The 20,135-nt window shown below is 37.2% G+C and overlaps 2 protein-coding genes across 2 annotated transcripts in view; one reads left to right on the forward strand and one right to left on the reverse strand.

The window, feature by feature from the left end:
• Positions 1 to 1,921: 1,921 nt before the first annotated feature.
• On the reverse strand, positions 1,922 to 12,759 carry DNAJC18 (DnaJ heat shock protein family (Hsp40) member C18). Its single transcript, XM_015818680.1, has 8 exons — positions 12,705 to 12,759; positions 11,143 to 11,329; positions 10,054 to 10,199; positions 5,827 to 6,012; positions 4,543 to 4,655; positions 3,800 to 3,909; positions 2,517 to 2,689; positions 1,922 to 2,065 (listed from the first exon to the last, which is right to left on the reverse strand). The coding sequence occupies exons 1-8, from the start codon at positions 12,739 to 12,741 to the stop codon at positions 1,926 to 1,928; spliced, it is 1,092 nt and encodes a 363-aa protein (XP_015674166.1). The 5' UTR covers positions 12,742 to 12,759; the 3' UTR covers positions 1,922 to 1,925.
• Positions 12,760 to 14,103: 1,344 nt separating this feature from the next.
• Positions 14,104 to 20,135, forward strand: part of ZC3H13 (zinc finger CCCH-type containing 13) — a 47,133-nt gene continuing 41,101 nt past the window's right edge. Inside the window, exon 1 of the mRNA XM_029284631.1 lies at positions 14,104 to 14,137. The gene's annotated coding sequence lies outside the window, so the exon portion shown is untranslated. The remainder of the gene's footprint in view (positions 14,138 to 20,135) is intronic.

Below are 20,135 nucleotides of genomic sequence, written 5' to 3' on the forward strand. Positions count from 1 at the left end.
AACATTTAAAAAGAAACTATTTCACAAAGGCTGAACCAGTTTATGCAAAAATCTGCTATAGATTGACCTATTGCCAAATGGGCTGATGACAAAATACAGAGTTAATTTTGGCTATCAAAATCCAGAAGTTTGGTTTTCCTGCAATTTGCAATATAAATGTTTGTAAAACACAGTTGAGGAAGTCTTTCAAAATAAATTTTAATATCGGATATCATCTATGAGAACTATTTAGCCCTGAAAGGTGTCTTAAGAATATTTCTATGTATAAGCCTGCACCTTTCAGCAAGGATGCAACACTGGGATGTGTGGGGTCAAGTGAATTGTGAGAGGAACAGTAAAGATAAACAATGGATTTCAAAGTGATAGAGCAAATTCTTTAAGCATACTTAGTAATTATGATTATTCATCATGTTACAATGTAGCATAGGATTAGGCCACATTTATCTCCTTTCATCTAATAATTAAAATCTTTAATCTCATGATTGCCTGACATAATGCTATTTTTCAAAGCTAGCATATTTCACAGGATTATTACACATTTTCTTTTGGTTGGGAATTATTTACGACCCTGTGTTCAGAAGTTTTACAAGAGGAACAAGAAGCAAACACTGTAGCTACTGTTCTATCATAGCCCAATGGAAAAGGCTACCCATTAATATTTGTAGAATAAAGTTATGCCAAATGTTTCCTGCCAACAGACCCTACAAAAGGTATGGATTTTATCTCCCGACTTTGTAATCAGGCAATATTCATTGAGGGAACACAAAGCTTCAGCTGCAACCCTCATTTGAAAGTAGCTGTAGCTACAACCATTTTGCTTATGTTGTTAAGTGAAAAGGCCTTTGCAAACAAATTCACCAAAATTTGTGTACTGGATCTTAGCAGGCCCTTCCAAACAAAACATTCAGTACACACGATGACAGCACCATACTATGATAACATATTCCTTAGATGGCACCTCCATACACATTCACAGTTTGGGAAACAAATGATGTGTTCCGATCTTAACACAACTGGAAAGAACCAGACTAAGTTGCTCTGATAGCAAAGTTTAGGCTTACAGAAATGTAACTTAGGTCACAATGCTGTATAACTTACGTAGAAATAAATTCCATTTGTCTGCCTAGAACTTTCCTCAAGGCCAAAGGTTGGAACCTAGCTCACATTCTGACATCTGTGAGGCCACCTGGTTTGGCTTCTCAGAGTACATTACATCATGCTCTAGAGACCTAAGACTGTTTTCTTTCTTTGTGTACAATCTCATCTGGCAACAGGAATACCAATCCATCCTCATCCATTGGCCAGATAAGGAATTATTGCTCCAGTTCCTGCTTTGCCTTCTGTCCCCATTTTTTCATATTGTTTTTAGATGATGAATCTCCATGCAGCACTTTTAGGTTTTCCAAGTGCTTTATGTATTGCAACATCAGTATATCCTTAAAGACACTGGTCTGTAAAGTTCTCTTGAAACTGAACTGCACGTTTGTACAGCATATATATATATCTATTCGCACTGTGCATGTATCTATACATACATAAATGAAACACCATCTTTTTCTCTTCTATGATGTCTTGCAAGGTAAAAGTTGAGAAACCATAGGCTCAGTTAAGCATGATGGCTATGATCCTGCAAAGCACCTACTTGGCACTTAAACAGTGGCAAAGTATCACATGAAGAGTGTAACAAAATGAAGGTAAACGAAGAATCACGAACACTGAAAAACTACTGGACCCTGAAACGAAATGTACTGTGTACACTACAGCAAGTGTTGCTTCTATGTCTCAGTCCATATACAGTTTCCACGAATATAATGATTGTGTGTGTGGTTCGTGTGGGATGCTTTTCTCTCTCTATGCCTTTCCTCTTCATTATAAAAGAGAGTCTAATGGACATTTCTGCCAACAGAACAGGCAGCGTTGTTCTCTCATGCCTCTGCCAACTGGCGACTCCTTTGAATCCCTATAAGGTTGGAGAGCTTTTCACAGTTCTCAAGTTTTATGGATTCGGCTTTCTGCTTCAGTCGCTCATCTCGGTATAGCTTGGCCAAATTAGATAACTCTGATTCTGAAAGATGAAATATATATTTCAGTGATGCTTTGGAGGAAAAATAATAATATTTAACATTTTATATTAATTTCAAAGTTGGCTTGGTCAAAATGACAAGCTACTTACACACAGAAAGTTAGGCATGAATATAATTCTTAGATTCAACTGGCAGAATAGCATCCATGAGGGCTGTAAATCCGAATGATTAGCGAAATCTTTTGATACAGTTGAGGTATCAGAACCATAAACAAGTATATTTAGACAAATCCTTAACATCAAATACATAGATTTCATGTTGTCAGTAGGCAACAGCAGAATGAACTATCTGTATTTTTGTATTTTTGTTATATATCACTTCTAAACAATAGTTTTCTTGGCAACTGAGCTTGTTATATCTGATTCTTACTGAGTTTTTTTTAACCTAAATTTGGAAACAATGCAGGATGCTTGGGAAAGAACAAAAACTTACTTTGTTGTTTTTCTTTCCTACAACTAGTTTGGACATAATCAATATAATCTTTCTCAATATGTTTTTCAAGTTCTTCAAGTTCTTCTCCATGATAATTATTTTCAAAGTTTTTATCCACATAATAAGGCACCTGCAGATTTTGTGTTTCTCTAATAACAGTGTGCCCTAGAGACCTGTGGTATGAAATAAGAAGGAAATAGATTAATGTCTTCTTTGCAAACCAGAAATATCACTTTTTTCCAATTAATATTTCTGTTTAACATTTCCTGCTCTCTGAAAGCAATCAAGGGAATCATTGACATGCCCTAGTAGAGACAAAGGGTGGCTGATTATGACCAGGCCCAATATCCTGTCTTCCAAGTAGTGCCAGCTATAAAACACCTCTTTCTGGTTTATTTTAAAACAGCTGTGTCCTGTAAAGTGATCAGGAATGATGCATCAAGCGTTAAATAGCCAGAAAGAAAAATAATCAACTCCTTAAAACAGCTATCTGTACAGGGAAGGAAGACTCCAGGACCACATGGAAGGAAGCATCTCTACAGGTTTTCTGGACCTGTACCATTTAAATATGTTAATATTATAGAACAGTAAATATTTGAATTCCAGCCTCTATTTAGTGCTTTTTTATCTGCTTTAAATGTAGCCTATAATAACTAACCATATTTCACATGCAATAAAGCAACCTTCCACAAACCAGGGTCCTTATAATATATCAAGATTACAACTCCCAAAATTTCTAGGTTGCCATAATATGGCAATGGCATATAATCTTGCTTTTACACTTTTTTTAGCATTCTACTTAAAGTGGCTATTTATAAAGTAAGACTGGCATTTTTCCCAATTAGTTTTTATTTAAAATTAGCAGGTACAAAACCCACAGGAGACGGTTTAATTATTTCCTATCCATTCTTTGGCATCAAAATGTTTAATATGAAAATGGATTTCTACGAAGGCAATGTATTCAGATAATTAAAAATGCTCACATTTTTAATGAAAACAATATTGCTTTCAATAGAGCAATAAGTCAAAGTAGTTCATAGGTTTAATGTCCCATCCTTCAAATAATTTGCAGGAAGTTAAGTTCTCTCTTCAAAAAAGTTTTCAGCTTGGAATGTATAGCTATGGGTATGCCTTTTCCAAGATAAAAAGCTTTTCAAATTAACTATTTATATGTAACAAAGTAGAGGCCTCTTTGAGCACCGATTAAACCTGGTGTTGGAAAGTTAGTGTCAAAAAGTAACCTCTATTCTCCCAACAACACAAAGAAACTGATCTAGACTTACGATTTAAAGAAGAGGCTGTAGGGTGGATTACTAGCCATCAGCTGAGTTACTATTGATACAGCTATTATAATAAAGACTGGTAGTAACTGGATAAATGCTGAGTATGTATTCTGAAAATGAAAACACTATGGTTAGTAAAGCAAATAAGAAATATATGGCAAAAATGGAAACCACAATGGTAACTCAATAATCCCAGATAGGGAGTTATATTTTAATTTAGAACAAAAGTAAGTATTGGCAAAAATGTAATATACTGCTCAAAAAAATAAAGGGAACACATCCTATAAGAAATCCTATAGGATGTGTTCCCTTTATTTTTTTGAGCAGTATATAAAAATTAATATTAAATCTTATGCCAAAATCTCTCATAGTTTCTTATTTTGGAAGGCTTGTTTTGTTTATGGATGCAAGTTAATTTGCTGGGGTCAGTCTTGATTTCTAGGTTTTTGACAATGATAAAAAAGATGAAATGAAATAGTATCTACAGAGTAATTAAGAGTTGGACAGTGTACAAGTTTTATTGTGGCTGGTTGTATAGTCAGCCAGATGTTTAGATTAGATTTGGCATTTTTGTCCAAGTGTGGAATCATTCCCAAAAATCTGGGATACATCCAATGTTAGCAGCGTTGACAGATATTGTTATTTAATAATATTAAATATATCATTGCAGGATGCAAACTGTTCCAAGTAAAGCTGCCTTTTGCAGTTGACTGATGGTGAGCCTTCTTCTCTTCTCCACCTACCTGTGGTCTAATTTCTTCCTCCTCTTCATCCTGGGTCCATGTCCTCTCATGTCTGTTCCGCTGTGGATAACATGGAGGGTCCATTGAAGAATTGGAAAACATATGTATATTTCCTGTTGAGATAGCAGTAGAATGAAGGTGCAGTTTTTATCCCATACGATGTTTTGCTTGTGCCATAAGAAACTAAGATTTCAATTCATTTTTAAAAAGCTAATTTCAAACTTGGCTTGTTTTAATAAATGCAGGAGCTCTTTCAGTTCATTAAAAAGAAGACACTTCCTCTGCTGTTCTCATTGCCCTGAGTGGATTTTCAAGGGGCTGCATGTTTTAGCAGTGGGAACATCTAATGAGCAGAATTCTACATGTGGAATTTGGGATTAAACATGCACATGTAGTACTTGCCTTACTAAGCAAAAAAAGGAATACAGTGCCACTGTAGAATTGCATGATTTTTGCTGTTTCTGGTGATACCACAAAGGGTCGAGATTATCACAACTGATGTAATAGCATCTGCATAATGCCAAAATTGAAAGAGTAAACCGGTAACGGCCATATTGTTTTATAGGTCTCCTACACTGTTTGATTTTGTCATAAATTAACTAGATTTCTCAGAGCTGCAGTATGAGTGTTTAATAGCATTCATATAAAACAGAACAGCCTTCTCAAACATATGTAAGCCATCCAGAGTAATTGACTAAGATGGGCGCCATAGAAATTTAACAAACAAACAAATATATGCCTGCAAATGTATTGATTACATTCCACAATTCTTTAATACCAGTTGGGGAAAATGAGAATTTTAACTGTAAACCCAATACAGTACTATTAAGAATAGGAACAGCCTATTGCCAATTAAGAAAAGCTGTTTTATGAATGGTCTAGTTCAGGGTTAGGCAACCTTGGCTCTTTTATGACTCGTGGACTTCAACTCCCAGAATTCCTGAGCCAGCCATGCTGAGGGGAAAGGGAGTGGTTTCCAAGCTGAGCCATGTTGGCTCAGGAATTCTGGGAGTTGAAGTCCACGAGTCATAAAAGAGCCAAGGTTGCCTACCCCTGGTCTAGTTGAAATAGCATCATATCTTATTGAGTGGCCATATATGCAGCACTTTTTAAGAAAATGTAGCTAACTAGTTTCTGAAGTTCTTTGGAAACTTCAGATAATCATCAAAACCGTATATGGAGCTTCATTAGCAATTAAAGACCACATGAAGCAAGGGCTTTTGCAGATGTCTGAACAGCAGCTTTCGTTGCACCTTAAAGCACAGCTTAAAAAAAAAAAGATACCTGTTGGGAAATTCCCTCCGAAAAACATATTAAATATTTCTTCCGGTGTTATATCCGCTTCAAATTCTCTGTAATAGTTATAGTGGTTGGGCACATTAGTATAAAAAGTATCTTCCTTATCTCCAAACTGATCATATTGTGATCTCTTTTCAGGGTTGCTCAAAACTGCAAAAGCTGTGCCGATTGCTGTAGAGTGGAAGAGAAAATAAAGAAAACCAATGAAAAAAAGAAACAAAGTCTGATGAAATACATAACCATACTATAGAAGTAATTCCAACCAAACATCTTTTTTGTTCCATATCCAGCAGAAATGTCTAATATGTGTATTCTATTATTTGAATATTGGGAAACTGTAATGGTAGAAGAAATAACCTGGAAGAACAGGAGGAATATAACCAACTCAATGATTAGATAAAAGAAATCTGAGTCTTGGACAGAAATGTAATTTGAGAAAGTGTCTTAGATATGGCCCTCTCTGGTTCTCATGAAGATTGTATCCTAGCATGACATGAACTCCTCTATAGGCAAGGCCTACTGATATTAATATCCAAGTACTATTTCCAGTCTGATGTTAGAAAATAGGAAATTAACTCTTTCTGAAGGAAAATTGGTTTTCAGCACAATACTGAACAAACACAATTGGGAATGGACCAGAGGCTTTACAAGCCAATTGCATTAAAAAAAATATCATCTACTTCCATCTTCCAGTTTAAAAGAAATTTATAGAGTTTCTTAATTAAATTATCATCTGCTTTTAACAAAATTTTATCTAGTGGAGTCTGTTCTTTATAAAATCCTGTTGATTTTATATCTTTTTCGTATCTTGTTTGAATTTGCAAATAGGACCACCACGTCAGGTCAATACCTTGTTGTTGAAGAGTTTGCCTGTCCTTAAGTGTTCCCTCTTTGTCCAAAATATCTTTATAACTAACCAGCTTATCATAGTTAATCAGATTTGGATAAGCAAATGCTTCCATTGTTGAAAGCCACTCAGGTATTTTCATATATATTTTATGTTTGATTTTCTCCCATTCTGAAAGTAGTATGTTTCTTATCGCATGGTTTTGAAAGTATTTATGTGCTTTAGTTTTCTCATACCATATAAAAGCATGCCAACCTAATTGAAGATCATGTCCCTCTAAATAAAGCAATATTTTATTTCTCAATACAATCCATTCTTTAAGCCAAAGCAGAATAGCTGCTTGATAATAAAGTCTCCAATCTGGAAGTCCAAAGCCCCCTCTATCCTTAGATTCTTGTAACAATTTACATTTGATTCTAGCTTTCTTTCTTTGCCATATAAATCTTAAAATCATTGCATTTAGATCATCAAAAAAATTCTTAGTAAGTTTAATAGGAACTGTTTGGAATAAAAAAATTAGCTTTGGTAAAATGTTCATCTTAACCGTCACTATTCTTCCTAAGAGTGATAATTGAAGATTTTCCCATCTTTCCAGGTCTATTTTTATTTGTTTCATTAATCTCTTATAATTATCTTCTTTTAATGTGGTATATTTTGCAGTTAAATAAATGCCCAAATATTTGACTTTTTTAACTATTTGAAGGTTTGTCATTTTAGCAAGTTGAATTTTCTGTTTATCTGTTAGGTTTTTTGTTAATACTTTAGTCTTTTCCCTATTTATTTTCTAGACCAGCCACTTCTCCAAATTTCTCAATTTTCTGCAAGAGTTTATCAGCTGTTTCCAATGGTTCCTCTAAAATAAAAACCAAGTCATCCGCAAAGGCCTGTAGTTTATATTTCTGGTCTTTAATCTCCAAACCTTTAATTTCTGTATCTTGTCTAATATTTCTTGCCAGTACCTCTAATGTAAGAATAAATAACAGGGGAGACAGTGGACATCCCTGTCTAGTGCCTTTTTTGATCTCAAATCCATCCTTATAATCTCCATTTAAAAATATTCTTGCTGTTTGATTCTTATAAATTGCTTGAATTGCTTTGTTAAAATTTTCACCAAAGTCCATTTCTTGAAGTTGTTGAAACATAAATTGCCAATTTAAGTTATCAAAGGCTTTTTGTGCATCAAGAAATATAAGTGCCATCTGGCTCCCTGGATGAATTTCATAGTATTCCAAAACATTTAAAATAATCCTCAAGTTGTTCTTTATCTGTCTTTTTGGTAGGAAACCATTTTGGTCTGGGTGTATAAATTCAGTCAAAAAGTTTTTCATTCTTTCTGCCATTATTGCAGCAAAGATTTTATAATCCACATTTAGTAGCGATATTGGTCTATAATTTTTAATTAGTGTATGATCAATATCTTCTTTAGCTTCAGTCCATGAGTCCAGTATTTTTGTCTGTATGAAAACTTCATTACATAAGTCTTTCAAAGTAGGAGTTATAATATCTTGTAACGCTACATAAAATTCGGCAGGAAGTCCATCAGGTCCTGGTGTTTTATCTTTCTTTTGCTTTTTTATTGCCTCTGTAATCTCCATCATTGAAATATTCTCGTTTAACCTCTGGCGCATATTCTCAGGAACCTTTGGGAGGTTTGCTTCTTTTAAATAAGCCTGGATTGCCTCTTTAGAAACCATCTCCGCCTTATAAAGTGTCTCGTAATAAACCTTCGTAATTTTTTTCATTAAATCATTATGGCAGTGTAGGTCACCCTCTGAATCCCGTAGCTTACTTATTAATCTTTTTTCTCTTTCTTTTTTTAATCTATATGCAAGCCATCTCCCTGGTTTATTAGCAGTTTATTAAAATTTCTTTTAAACTGGAAGATGGAAGAAGAACAAGTGAAAGAAACAATGATAGTATGGGCAAACAACTTCGGATATTCTATAGATTTGGAAGATTGGCAAAAACTTTGGGATAAAAATATTAAGCTTACAAAAGCGGCAGCATATAAAGAAAACTTATACAAGATGTTTTACAGATGGTATATGACACCAGTTCGCTTAGTAAAAATGTTTAAAAATGTTTCGGATACTTCCTGGAAATGTAAACAACAGCCAGGCACTTATTACCATGCCTGGTGGTTATGCCCCAATGCTAAGAAATACTGGTCTAAGATTCATAGATGGTTGGAAAAGATGATGAAAATACAGATAGAATTTAAACCGGAATTGTTTTTGTTAGGAATATTAAGACCTAATTATGGTAAAGAGAATGACTATTTGATACTGCATGTTTTAACAGCCGCGAGGATAGTATTTACCCAATTTTGGAAAAATTAGAATCTACCATCTGACCAGACTATAATTACTAAAATCTTAGAGTGTGCAGAAATGGATAGATTAACATTGGAGATGAAAGAAAAAGATGACTCAGTTTATTTTATAACTTGGGAAAATTTTTATCAATGGTTAGAGACACGTTAGAACCTGAAAAGGACTTAATATTTCAGAATAGATGATTGATTTTTAACCGAGTTCTAATTAATAGGTTGATGACATTGTTATTTTTAGTGATTTAGTGATTTTTATTTGTTAATGTTGATAGTCAGGATTTTTTTTGAGATTTTATTATTTGTGTTTATTTAATAGATGAACTTATTTGTTTTTTAATTGTTTGTAATATGGCTATAGTTAAGCTTATTTTAAAAATGGTTGAGTATGATATTTACTCATTATTATGATCCGGACAGTAGCTTGTTTGTTAAAATATGAGATTGTACCTATCCTTATTTTATCCTAAATCCCCTATTCCCTTCCCCCCATCCCCTTTCCTTACCATACCCATATTGTTCCTATTTTTTCCTTATGTATATAAACTCAATAAAATATTGTTAAAAAAAAATCATCTCCCATACTGGAATAACTTTCAAATGAGACAGATTGCATTCATTTCACATCCTTCCTGGTGGTAACTATTATTGTACTTAATACACATTTTCCTTGCAATGAGATCCCAATACAGTGCTTGCCTTACTGTTCTCTTAATTACGCATGGCCTGCCCTCACATAGTCACCTTTTGTATCCAATGGCAACACAAATATGGAATTTCAAATCATCATATGATCTAGATTATAATTCAGACTAATCTGACAAATTAAATCAGTCACTGATGTCAAATACTTACAAAGAAGTGAACGTGAGGAATATGCAAGTAACAGCTATTTCCTAAGAGTTGGCAATGTTAGAATCTTTCTTAATGTTTCACTTAGAATTATGCAATACTACAACTGTATGTAGGAACATATTCTAAAAATCTCTTCCTGTTAGCCAACACAACATTGTAAAATCTTCAAAGTTTCACCTACCTTTGAATGCATCCGTTGCTCCTGGAGCACAATTCTTGTCAGGATGAAATTTAAGGGCAAGTTTTCGGTAAGCTTTCTTTAGTTCTTCATCTTTTGCATCTCTTCCTACGCCTAGAATTTCATAGTAATTCTTACTCTCCTTTATTCTATAAAAGAAGCACAGTTCTTTTAATTTTTTAACTTTTCCCCAAATACAGCTTACAGATTCTTATTAATACTGAAGCATACCTTCCAACCTAGTAAGGTGCTTTTCTAATTTTTTTTATACATTGCAGATCTGCTTCATTGACAGAAAGGTTTTCAGCTGCTCATGGGCATCAAGTGCAGTCCAAGTTAAAGTTACACTTCGAACATTTAAAATGTGAGCACCCATAGAGAGAAGGGTTTCACAAGACAAAACCTGTATTTCATTTTTGTGATGCCAATTCCAGTGCTTTTTGACATGCATTGTCACAGATGTAAGGGGCAGAGATTGGGTCACAACACTGCTTTCATAATTGATCTACAGATGCCTCAGTGAGAACCCTTTGTCTTATGCTTCCTGGATCATCTAGCAACTTTTGCTAACCAAGATCTAGTTCTGTAGTCAAGCAACACACTAAGTCAATTGTAATCTCATGTTCAGAACTGGGCAACTACTATTCTTCTGAGAATATGTGGGGATCCTCTTAGTATTGTATGCTATCCCATATTATTCAAAACCGGCATAACTGCTGTACAATATATAAGATATGGATGGCTCCATTCCAAATGAAACAGAGAGTTTAATTTCTTTGCTAAGCCATTATCTGGAGTCAATAATGCAATGGAATTGGTTTAACTGAAATTTTGTGTATACAAGCTAACATGCTCAGAGTGAATTGAACTTCCCAAATCAGGAGCTCTCCAAATATCTTGCTCCACAATTTTCATAATTCCTAGATTTATTTAATTAAACAATTCCTAGATAATAAGATACACAGCTCAAACTGTTTGGTGGGCACCAGATTGGGGAATATAAAGATTAGTTTTATAAATTTATTAATTAAACAGGCTGCAGGCCTAACAAGTATGACTATATTCTAGTTAGGCAAGTTCCTATTGAGTTACCTTTGAACTCCAAGTAACTGTTCCTTGGTGTAGGTCATACTGCCTTCCCCAAATGTTGACTGGCTTCTTCCATTGTCACACATACGTTCCTTTTTCATTCTCATACAGTCACTACAGCCACAGCAATCAAAATTGTTTCTTAGTTCCTCCGATGGACATGGATTTCTTCTCAGCTCATCAATTAATGCTGAAACAATGACAGCCTTCCTATGTATGTATATTTACCAAAGTGGATCACAAATGACATACTTCAAAATATTCCTGCACAGCGATATATATTTTCTATTTTATTGTGAGCTGTTAACTTACAACATACAAACATGGATAAGAAAACTGGAAGTCCCTTAAAATCATGATACACCCATTTCTCCACCTCTTCTTTTGCTTAAATTCTAAAAATCTGCAATAATGTTTTTTCTTTTTTTCAAGAAAGCTTACTATGAAGAATATTTTAAAAAATACATTTTGAAAAGATAATATGAAAGGATGGCAATTCAGCAGTTCCCAAGGAACCATCACATAAGACTTGGATCTTTGGAATGAGTTCACACACATCTGTCAGTGTGTGAATTTTGTTGGAAACCTAAGTTCTTCCTATGGTACAGAACTCAAAGTAAATTTCAATTCATTTCTAATATATGGTCCAACAGCAATGCATGCCAACCAAAGATTTTAATTAGTAATGTGGATTAAAAATGCATACAATCTTATTTTTATGCTCTATTTCTAGTCACCCTGTATGTTCAGCCAGTGTACTATATTATATGAAAGTTTTTCCTTAAAGTTTTATGCAGTTGCATGAACTGCAACTCTTTGGGTATATGCCCTTGGCCCAAATTCACAGTAGGTAAAATCCCCCCAAAGTTCAAAACTTCATTTCCTTTTCTTCCCTTCCATTATTGTTTTGCATTTTACAATCTTTCCTTGGTTCCCCAGAACTAAAGGTAACTTCCATTCTCAAATCTCATCCAAGCAACACTTCCCGTTTTCAACCCAGCTGCATTATCTTGGTCCTCTCCAATCTTCCGCCATCTGACACATACCTATCAACATGCAGCTATGTTTATCTGCTGCAAGAAAAATGCACTTCAAAGGCGATTTATCTTTAAATAGCAGCACAAAATTGACGCAATCCACATGCGTGAACGATTGTCCTTCATTGGTAAATAAACACACCCACACCTATATCTGAACTAAGAAAAATTGCAAAGACCACGCAGACAAGAGGAAGACATTCATAGCTTTTTGCGCAAACTCACAAACTTTGCAAATTCAATATTTTTTTATACAATTCATCTGTCAAGAGAAGCACTGCCTTCCTAAAGCACTATCAATTCCATTCTCCCCACTTGCATTTCTCATTTGAAAAGTGTCCCCCTATCCTTCTGATTGAAAGCCGGAGCCATAGTAGGTCGGTCAGTCTGTGATGTTATCACAAGGCTCTCTTCTCCGATAACCTGAGCTCTTGGATCACCAACCCTCCTCTAATTAAGATTTAAGTCCCCAATCCGGCTGTTTCCCCCGGCTCTGGCCGCGTCATCGGCGCGGAGCGTTACCGGTACCTTCGGCCCAGCGATCCCCGGGGCTCAGTCCTGCCATTTTCCATCTGGCTAGTAAGGATCCAACAAGGAGCCGGGAGGGTCACGTGAATGCGAGCACAAGTGCAGGGTGGGTAATGTAGTCCCTCCAGTGTTCGGCAGCTGCCCCGCCCCTCCTGCCAGGGCCCAGCGCTTTTGGCGGGGGAAAGAAGGGATTGCCCAGGTGTGCAAACGCCTCGCGAACTCCAGGGGGCTCGCGCGCTCCGTGTGTAGCTTGCAAAAGCGCGTCTCTTCCGACAATGAGCGTGATTTTTTTCCCCAAATCAAACCGTGCAGCGCTTTTAACCATTGAGATAGACAGCTAGAGCGGCACCCCTTTGGCGCCCATAGAGAAGAATCGTAAAGAATGCCCATTGCTTCAACATCCGAAGGGAGAATAAGGGAAAATGCAAGAATGTTATCTTTTGTGGGCCAGTTCCGCCGCGTGGAGGGAGCTTCTTTTTCTCTTGCTGCGATTAATGCACGGAGAAGCATGAGGGCTTTTTATATTCCACAAAGTAGACAAAAAGATTCAGGCCTGGCTACGACTTTCAATGGCCGCGACCGAAGATGTGACACGGTCTGGGTCACCTTTATGGTGACAAGCCATGACACTGCAACGCAGTTAAATGCAGGCTGATCTCTGGAGTAGAAAATAGTTTATAAATGGAGACTTTTGAAGTGTTAAAATATGGAAATGTTAGACTGGGGAACTATGTACTTTTGAAAAGTCCTCCGGGCGACTTTTTAGTACTAAAGAACCAGGAGGAGATGAAATTCGGCCAACTGTTAGGCCAGAAACACCGCCATGGCGTACTTTCAAATGCCTTCACGTTTGACATTGACCTTGTACTGAGAGGGTTCCTTGACGCTCTCTGAGCTGGCTTGTTTTCTTGCAGACGTTTCCTTACCCAAACTAGGTAACATCATCAGTGCTAATCATAACGACGTTAACTAGCTTGGATATTGAAACGTCTGCACGAAAACAAGCCAGCTCGGAGAGCGCTAAAGGCAATTCACGTCAACCCTGAAGCTACAAACATTCTCCTTTATTGATTGTCTCGGTACGTCAGAAGCCTCCGCCGCAGCTTCCGGCGCTTCGCCATGGACCGGAAGTAGAAGAGGAAGAGAGAGTCGGTCGCGCAGGCGCAGGCGCCGCAGTTTGGGCCGGCTCTTCTCCCTGCCCCCCCCCGCCCCTCCGGTTGGCCTCTGCGGCGAACAGGAGTAGCGGGCGGCCGCCGTCGGATGGTCTCCGCTCTCGGAGCGAGTCGCGCTCCTCCTTTTCCTCTCTGTGTGGCTCGACGTTTAGGCCCGGGAGGACGGACTCCCCCCTTGCCCTCTCCCCCCCTCTCCGCCCAGGGCGGCGGCGGCGGCGGAAGCGACGGCGGGGAGGAGTAGGCCGGGTGCGCAGAGAGCAGGTGAGTCGCGGCGCCCGGGAAGGGGGAAGGAAAAGGGCAGCGGGGTGGCTTTGCTCCGCCAGTCCGCGCCTCAGGAGGTAAACCCCGTGGCAGAGGGGGAAGAGTTAACATCTCCGCGATATCCTCCTCCTCCTCCTCACCTGGGATTGTGTGGGAGAGAAATGCTAGGATGGGAGGGGGGGGGAAGCTCTCCCCTTTTAGTTTTGCCCTTATTAAGACTGAATTATCTTGGGAGCACGCGCTGCAGCTTTGCTTCTTTTTTTTTATCCCCCCCCCCCTTCCTTTTCCTGCGATTAAAAAAACTCCTTGCAAAGTGGTTCCGTCCTAAATCTCACGGTGCCTGCTGCGAGAGGCGGGTCAGATGTTTTTGGATGAGGTCGTTTCTGATTTTGCATCCCTTGGGTGCAAGTGAAAGGCGGAATACAAATTGGGCCGGAATAATTCGGATCTGGCAGCCTCTTTTTTTTTTTTTTTTTTTTTAGTTAAAGCTGTTTTTTCCAATATATTTCTGAATCGTTTGTTTTAAAAAATATGAAGGGATACCTTAGGTCAGTGGTTCTCAACCTTTTTAATGCCGCGACCCCAACCGGTCGTAAGTCGAGGACTAAACCGGTCGTAAGTCGAGGACTAAACTGGTCGTAAGTCGAGGACTACCCAACCGGTCATAAGTCAAGGACTTTCTCTGCCCGGGAGCGCCGCGCATGCGTGGTTCCGCCCCCTGCGCTGGCCGAGGCGTAGCTGGCAAGCGGCAGAGACGGAGCAGGCCGACCACCAGCTGGCCCAGCCCAAGGGAGGTAAGGCACCCGCCGGAAAAGGGGGAAAAAATGGCGGACAAAAAAAATGGCGGACAGCCTTGCTTGGCGACCCCCATGAAATGGTCGATCGACCCCAAATGGGGTCTCGACCCACAGGTTGAGAACCACTGCCTTAGGTTAACGGTCAAGGCCATCGTTCGTATTGGTTAGGTTGGAAGTGTGATTGGGATCTGAGAATTAGGTATGAAGAACATAGCTTTTAAAAAAAAAAAAAAAAAAAAACCTGTACATTATTTTCATATTATTTGATGTACATTTTTGTGTAAATTTGTTATAAAGGATATCAGATCATTAAAAGTTTGCACTTTTAGCTTACTGAATTTGGAAGGGAGCACAGCTGATTTCAGTGGGAGATATTTCTCAGTTTCAAATGTTCTGGAAAGTGATGTCACTGGACTGTTTTTAATTTTACCAGCCATCATTTCTTCTTGTTTATACAGTTGTGATGTTCCTAATTTAGAAAGACTGGGTGGAATCTGGCATGTTTATGCAGAAAATGAGATACTGTTCACTCTTATTAGAGCCATTTATTCAGTTCCGATTAATTTATGGCTCCTTGGAAGAACATTTCTACAAAGATTGCAAAAAATTGTAGGGTTATAGTTTATTCTTGCGCATGTAAGCTTTGCTTCACTAAATGAGATTTTCTTTCAAATAATTGCATGGATTGCAAATTAAACCAGTTGACCATATTCGTCAACCATACAGCGTAGGCGTGCTTTTAACCAGTGTGTTTTTGCCACTGACTTTGCTCTATTTTGTGCCACTTCCCTTACAAAGTCAACCATGTTTTAGCCTATTGATTTTTGTTTTTAAGGTTGTGATTTATTTTGAAAAAAGTATTTTGGGCTTGTATTATAATTACTACAATAATTAAATACCGTTATTGTATTATTACAAATGGTGTTTTGTAATAATCAGGTTTCAGTTATTTGCTGCAGTATTTAGGTTGGAATAATAACAAAGTTGTTATTACTGAATATCTGTCTAAGCATGTTAAAAGAAAAATTCACTATCTACAGAATATTACAACGAAAAGCATTTAGTCTGTGTTCCTGTCTGCTTCGTTGCTATGAATGAAGTGCAGACTGTCAAGTTTAACTTTAAATATATAGCTTGACCTGATAATGTACGTAGTTTAACTGTTGAAACATATGGGGATTGTGGCATCTGTGTCACTTCTGAGACGGAACTCCTCAATAGGAGGGTGAAGAATACTGATTTTTGAACAGAGTTTCTATGAATTCTGAAGATTCCTAAAATATAAAATTAGCACACTGCCTGAAATACAACTATTTACCATAGTTCACGTTTTGATAGTATTGTAGGCAAGTTGAGAGTATTTAGTAGTATTCTTTGCTACATGAAAAGGATGCTTGAAAACTAATATCATTTATGGTCGATAGTATGAAAATGCATCCTTTAAAGCAGTTATAGTTTTCAGTTTCAAGCATACGATATAGGAGTGATAGTGATTATGTTGTTGGAAAGTGGAGAAAATATGAGTAGCTGAATTCTTAAAAATTAATGATGCTGATATGTATTTGGTTATATTCATAGTATAAAGGCTTAATGGTTAAGTATATCAGGCTTAATGGTTAATTAAAAAGAATGTTCGTTAACCTGCATTCACATGATATCCAAATTCTGTTTCAGATAAATATATATATATATTTAGGGATATATATGTAGCTAATCAATTTTTAAATCAAGATAATTCAGTTACTTTATTAGCATAGATTATTCTATGTAAAATATATATACAGAAATAAAATCTGATTTTGGGCCAATACAAAACTAGAATAATAATTAGATTCATGTAGTTTCATGTGAACTTGTTCTTACAAAGCAGGATAGTACAGATTTAGCTAACTGCTACCTTTTGAATTTGGAGCAGTTAATTTTTACTTACTCTCCTCAACTTAAAAAGCATGCTTTTTGAATCATGTAAGTCCTAGTTACAAATAAAAATACAAAACTTTATTTGTGTTTTGAAAGTAGAATGGGAGATGTAAATCCTGAATAATTTATATGGCTATTTTTAAGGACGCCAAAGAGGATTCTTTCCAGTGCATTAGGAAAATTATATCTCATAGTTTTACATTTTTTATGTTTAACCCCAAAAGAGTGTCTTTTAAAGGAATAGCCTTAACCTTTTGTTCTAATTTCAAAATTTGTAGGCAATGTTTTTGATGAAATAGGCCTTCTAAGTAGAAGAAAATGATTGCATCCTCTCCATGATCAAGTTTGTTACATATATTCAATCATCAGAATAAAAATATCAGCAAGCAAGAAATAGTACCAATTATTTCTTTGTGTGGCAAATATTTGAACTATTTCTATTCATATGTAACTCAGGACAATTAAGTCAATTGCTGTGTTTGGAAAGATTCTAAGAAAAACTCACCTACTGGATAAACAAAGCACAAGAGTGTATATGAGAAATTGTATGACTTTTAAGGGTGTGCAGAGACCCAAATTTGTGATGTAAGTTGTATTTTGGGGTGCATGTGGGCTGTATCTGACAGGAGTTCATTAGGGTAGCTATATATATTTTTTCCCTCTTGGGTTCATGCAGCTGTCTTTGTAACTGGCCATGATATGAGATATATGTGGATTAAGATGTGAGATGTTCCTGACAGGTGCTAATTACATGACCAAATATTATTGTGCTTTTTAATTCTCCATCTCTGAGCTGTCCAAAAGACTTTAGTTCTTATACAAAAAATACTCATCTTTAAAAATGTATCAGGATTTATGTAAATGATACACAAATGTGTAATAGGAATATGTAAATTATATAATCCTGTTGGATGCATAAGTAACACCTTCAGAAAAATGAAAACAATTTAACTCAAATTGAACAGCAAGAATATGTGTGCGCTAGCCAAGGTTCTAATTTTTCTTTGGGTGACTAGCAAATGCGTATCGCTATTTCTATGCTTTTTGCTTAAATATAAACCTAAGAAAGCAAGCATTATTACCATAGTATATTGTAAAATAGTAACTTTTTATAGAGGTAGTTGTAAATAAAACTGATAGTTCTATTTTGTATTATACTTACCTAATCAAATATTTCAGTGGAATTAATTTAGTTTATTAGACTTTTTTAGTTATTATGCAATTCATGAAATTGGTATATGTGTTTAATATTGTTTACTAAATTTAAAGCAGACATGCAGCAGATCACTAAGAATTTAAGGGAGAAGAAGAATGTCTGATTTTGCAGTGCTGCTAATAGGCAGGCTTTAGTGTTTTACATAGATAAAATTTGTATTTGTCTGAATAGTCTTGCTTATTGAGGTGAAAGTAATTGTGGAAGGCAAGAAATAGGGATAGAATTGTTTACTGAAATTCATCTTAAGCATCCAGCTAAGATGTTAAGTTAGTTGCCTCTCTCTTCTATTGTTCCAGTATTATTTCTGAATATAATAATCATATATTAAGTATCCAATTAATTCTTCACTCTGATGTCATTGAGGACAATTCTTTTATTCATAAGCTAATGATTTTTGAACATATGAATAGTTTGATAATCCTGTTGCATTTCTTGAAAAATTGTCAAAGAATAGTGCTGCTTCCTCTTAAATACTTTTTCCATTGTCCAGTTTGCTATGAACCCATGATTGCCTGCAATCGCCATCATGGGAAAATCAAATAATTATTCAAGTTATACTCCAAAACCCTTGGAGGGAAATGCTGCTGAATCATGCATATTCATACATTGATCAATAGGAAGCAATATAGTAGTTCATATTTTAACTTTCATAAGAAGAACGTCTTACCAGTTCTTTGATAAATCACATGCTTGCTAAATAAGGGTAAATGCTTCAGTTTACCTCCAAATTACATTCTTAACTCCTAGGGCAGGCATGTCAAACTCGCGACGTCACATGATGTCGCGCAACGTATTGGAGCTTTTTTGCTGGCAATTGGGTGGGCGTGGTTTCCCGATGACACGTCCGGCCTGCAGGCCGGCAGTTTGACACCCCTGTCCTAGGGTCTCATGTAAATTTCTCTAGTTACGATGGTAATTGAAAGTGGAATTTCCATTGCTAAGTGACGCGATGGTAAAGCATGCTTTCACATGACTATATTACACAGTGACAGCAATCCTGACATTCCTCATCGTTACTCATACCTCAGTTCTTCCAAGGTAAAAAGGACTGCCTCCCCTTCAATTCCCACCAATTGTCCCCCTCCCCATCTGTGTCCTTTTGGCCACCCTGCATTCTGCCTTGGTGGCAAGCAGCCCTAAGATCATGCCATTCTGATGTTGCGTGTCATGATGCGGTTCAGGGGCTTCTTAGTGTGTCGCGGCTCTGGGGCTACAAGAAGCCCCTGAACCACAGCACACTGCTGCCCCAGCCTGACGCAGCAGTGTGTGTGAAGCTGCAGCCATACCAGGAAGTCCCAGTAATGCAGTGCAAAGCTGCAGTTGTCCCAGAAAGCCTCAACAGTATGTCATAATGCTGCAGCCGTCCCAGGAAGCCCTAGCAACAGGGCACCCAGCTTCCCGGGAAACCTCAGCCACCCCAGCCCAGTCCCAGCTGCAGTTGCCCTAGCCCCCCTGCATTCTGAAGCCCCTGCCATCCTGCTTTCCACCACTCCAGTTGACATTCAGTATCTTCTTGCTCTTGTTGCTGATGAGTTATGCCCAGCCTGACCCTTTGCAAGGCAACTGCTGATCATCTTAAGATCATCTTCCTTAAGTCTTGCTAGGAAACCACTGTGTGCAACCTCAGGAAAAAAAACCTCATGTGGCCAGCAACTGCCAGGCCAGACAATCTTGATCAGCAGCGGGAGCAAGAAGACTGCAAAGATCAGCTAAGGTTGCAGGGAACATGAACTGCGGGGGGCCAAAAGGGCATATATGAAGGGAGTTGAAATGATGTCATAAATGGGCTACCAAATGCCCAATTTTTGATCATGTAGCCACTGCAACTGCCATAACTTCAGGGACTGTCATAAATCCTTTTGTTCAGTGCCACCATAATTTCAAATGGTCACTGAATGAATGGTCATAACTTGAGGGCTGCCTGTAATACTTTTTAGTATAAACAGTGGGATGAAATTTCCATGAACCTATGAAAATGTGTATTACTTTGAGTGAGATAGCTTTAAACTTCTAAATAGTCATGCTACTTCTTTTTACACTAATACTGTATATGCAAAGTATCTGC

This window comes from Protobothrops mucrosquamatus, unplaced genomic scaffold, assembly GCF_001527695.2.
Source record: "Protobothrops mucrosquamatus isolate PMUCROS unplaced genomic scaffold, P.Mucros_1.0 scaffold778, whole genome shotgun sequence".
Lineage (NCBI taxonomy): Eukaryota > Metazoa > Chordata > Lepidosauria > Squamata > Viperidae > Protobothrops > Protobothrops mucrosquamatus.

What these genes read in the sequence shown, in the direction of transcription:
- DNAJC18 (XM_015818680.1), bottom strand. Translation starts at nt 12,741, where the DNA reads ATGGCAGGACTGAGCCCCGGGGATCGCTGGGCCGAAG. An exon ending in CGGGGATCGCTGGGCCGAAG is followed by an intron (nt 11,330 to 12,704) that starts GTACCGGTAACG and finishes TCATTGTTTCAG; the next exon opens with CATTAATTGATGAGCTGAGA. An exon ending in TAGGAAAGAAAAACAACAAA is followed by an intron (nt 2,066 to 2,516) that starts GTAAGTTTTTGT and finishes TTCATCTTTCAG; the next exon opens with AATCAGAGTTATCTAATTTG.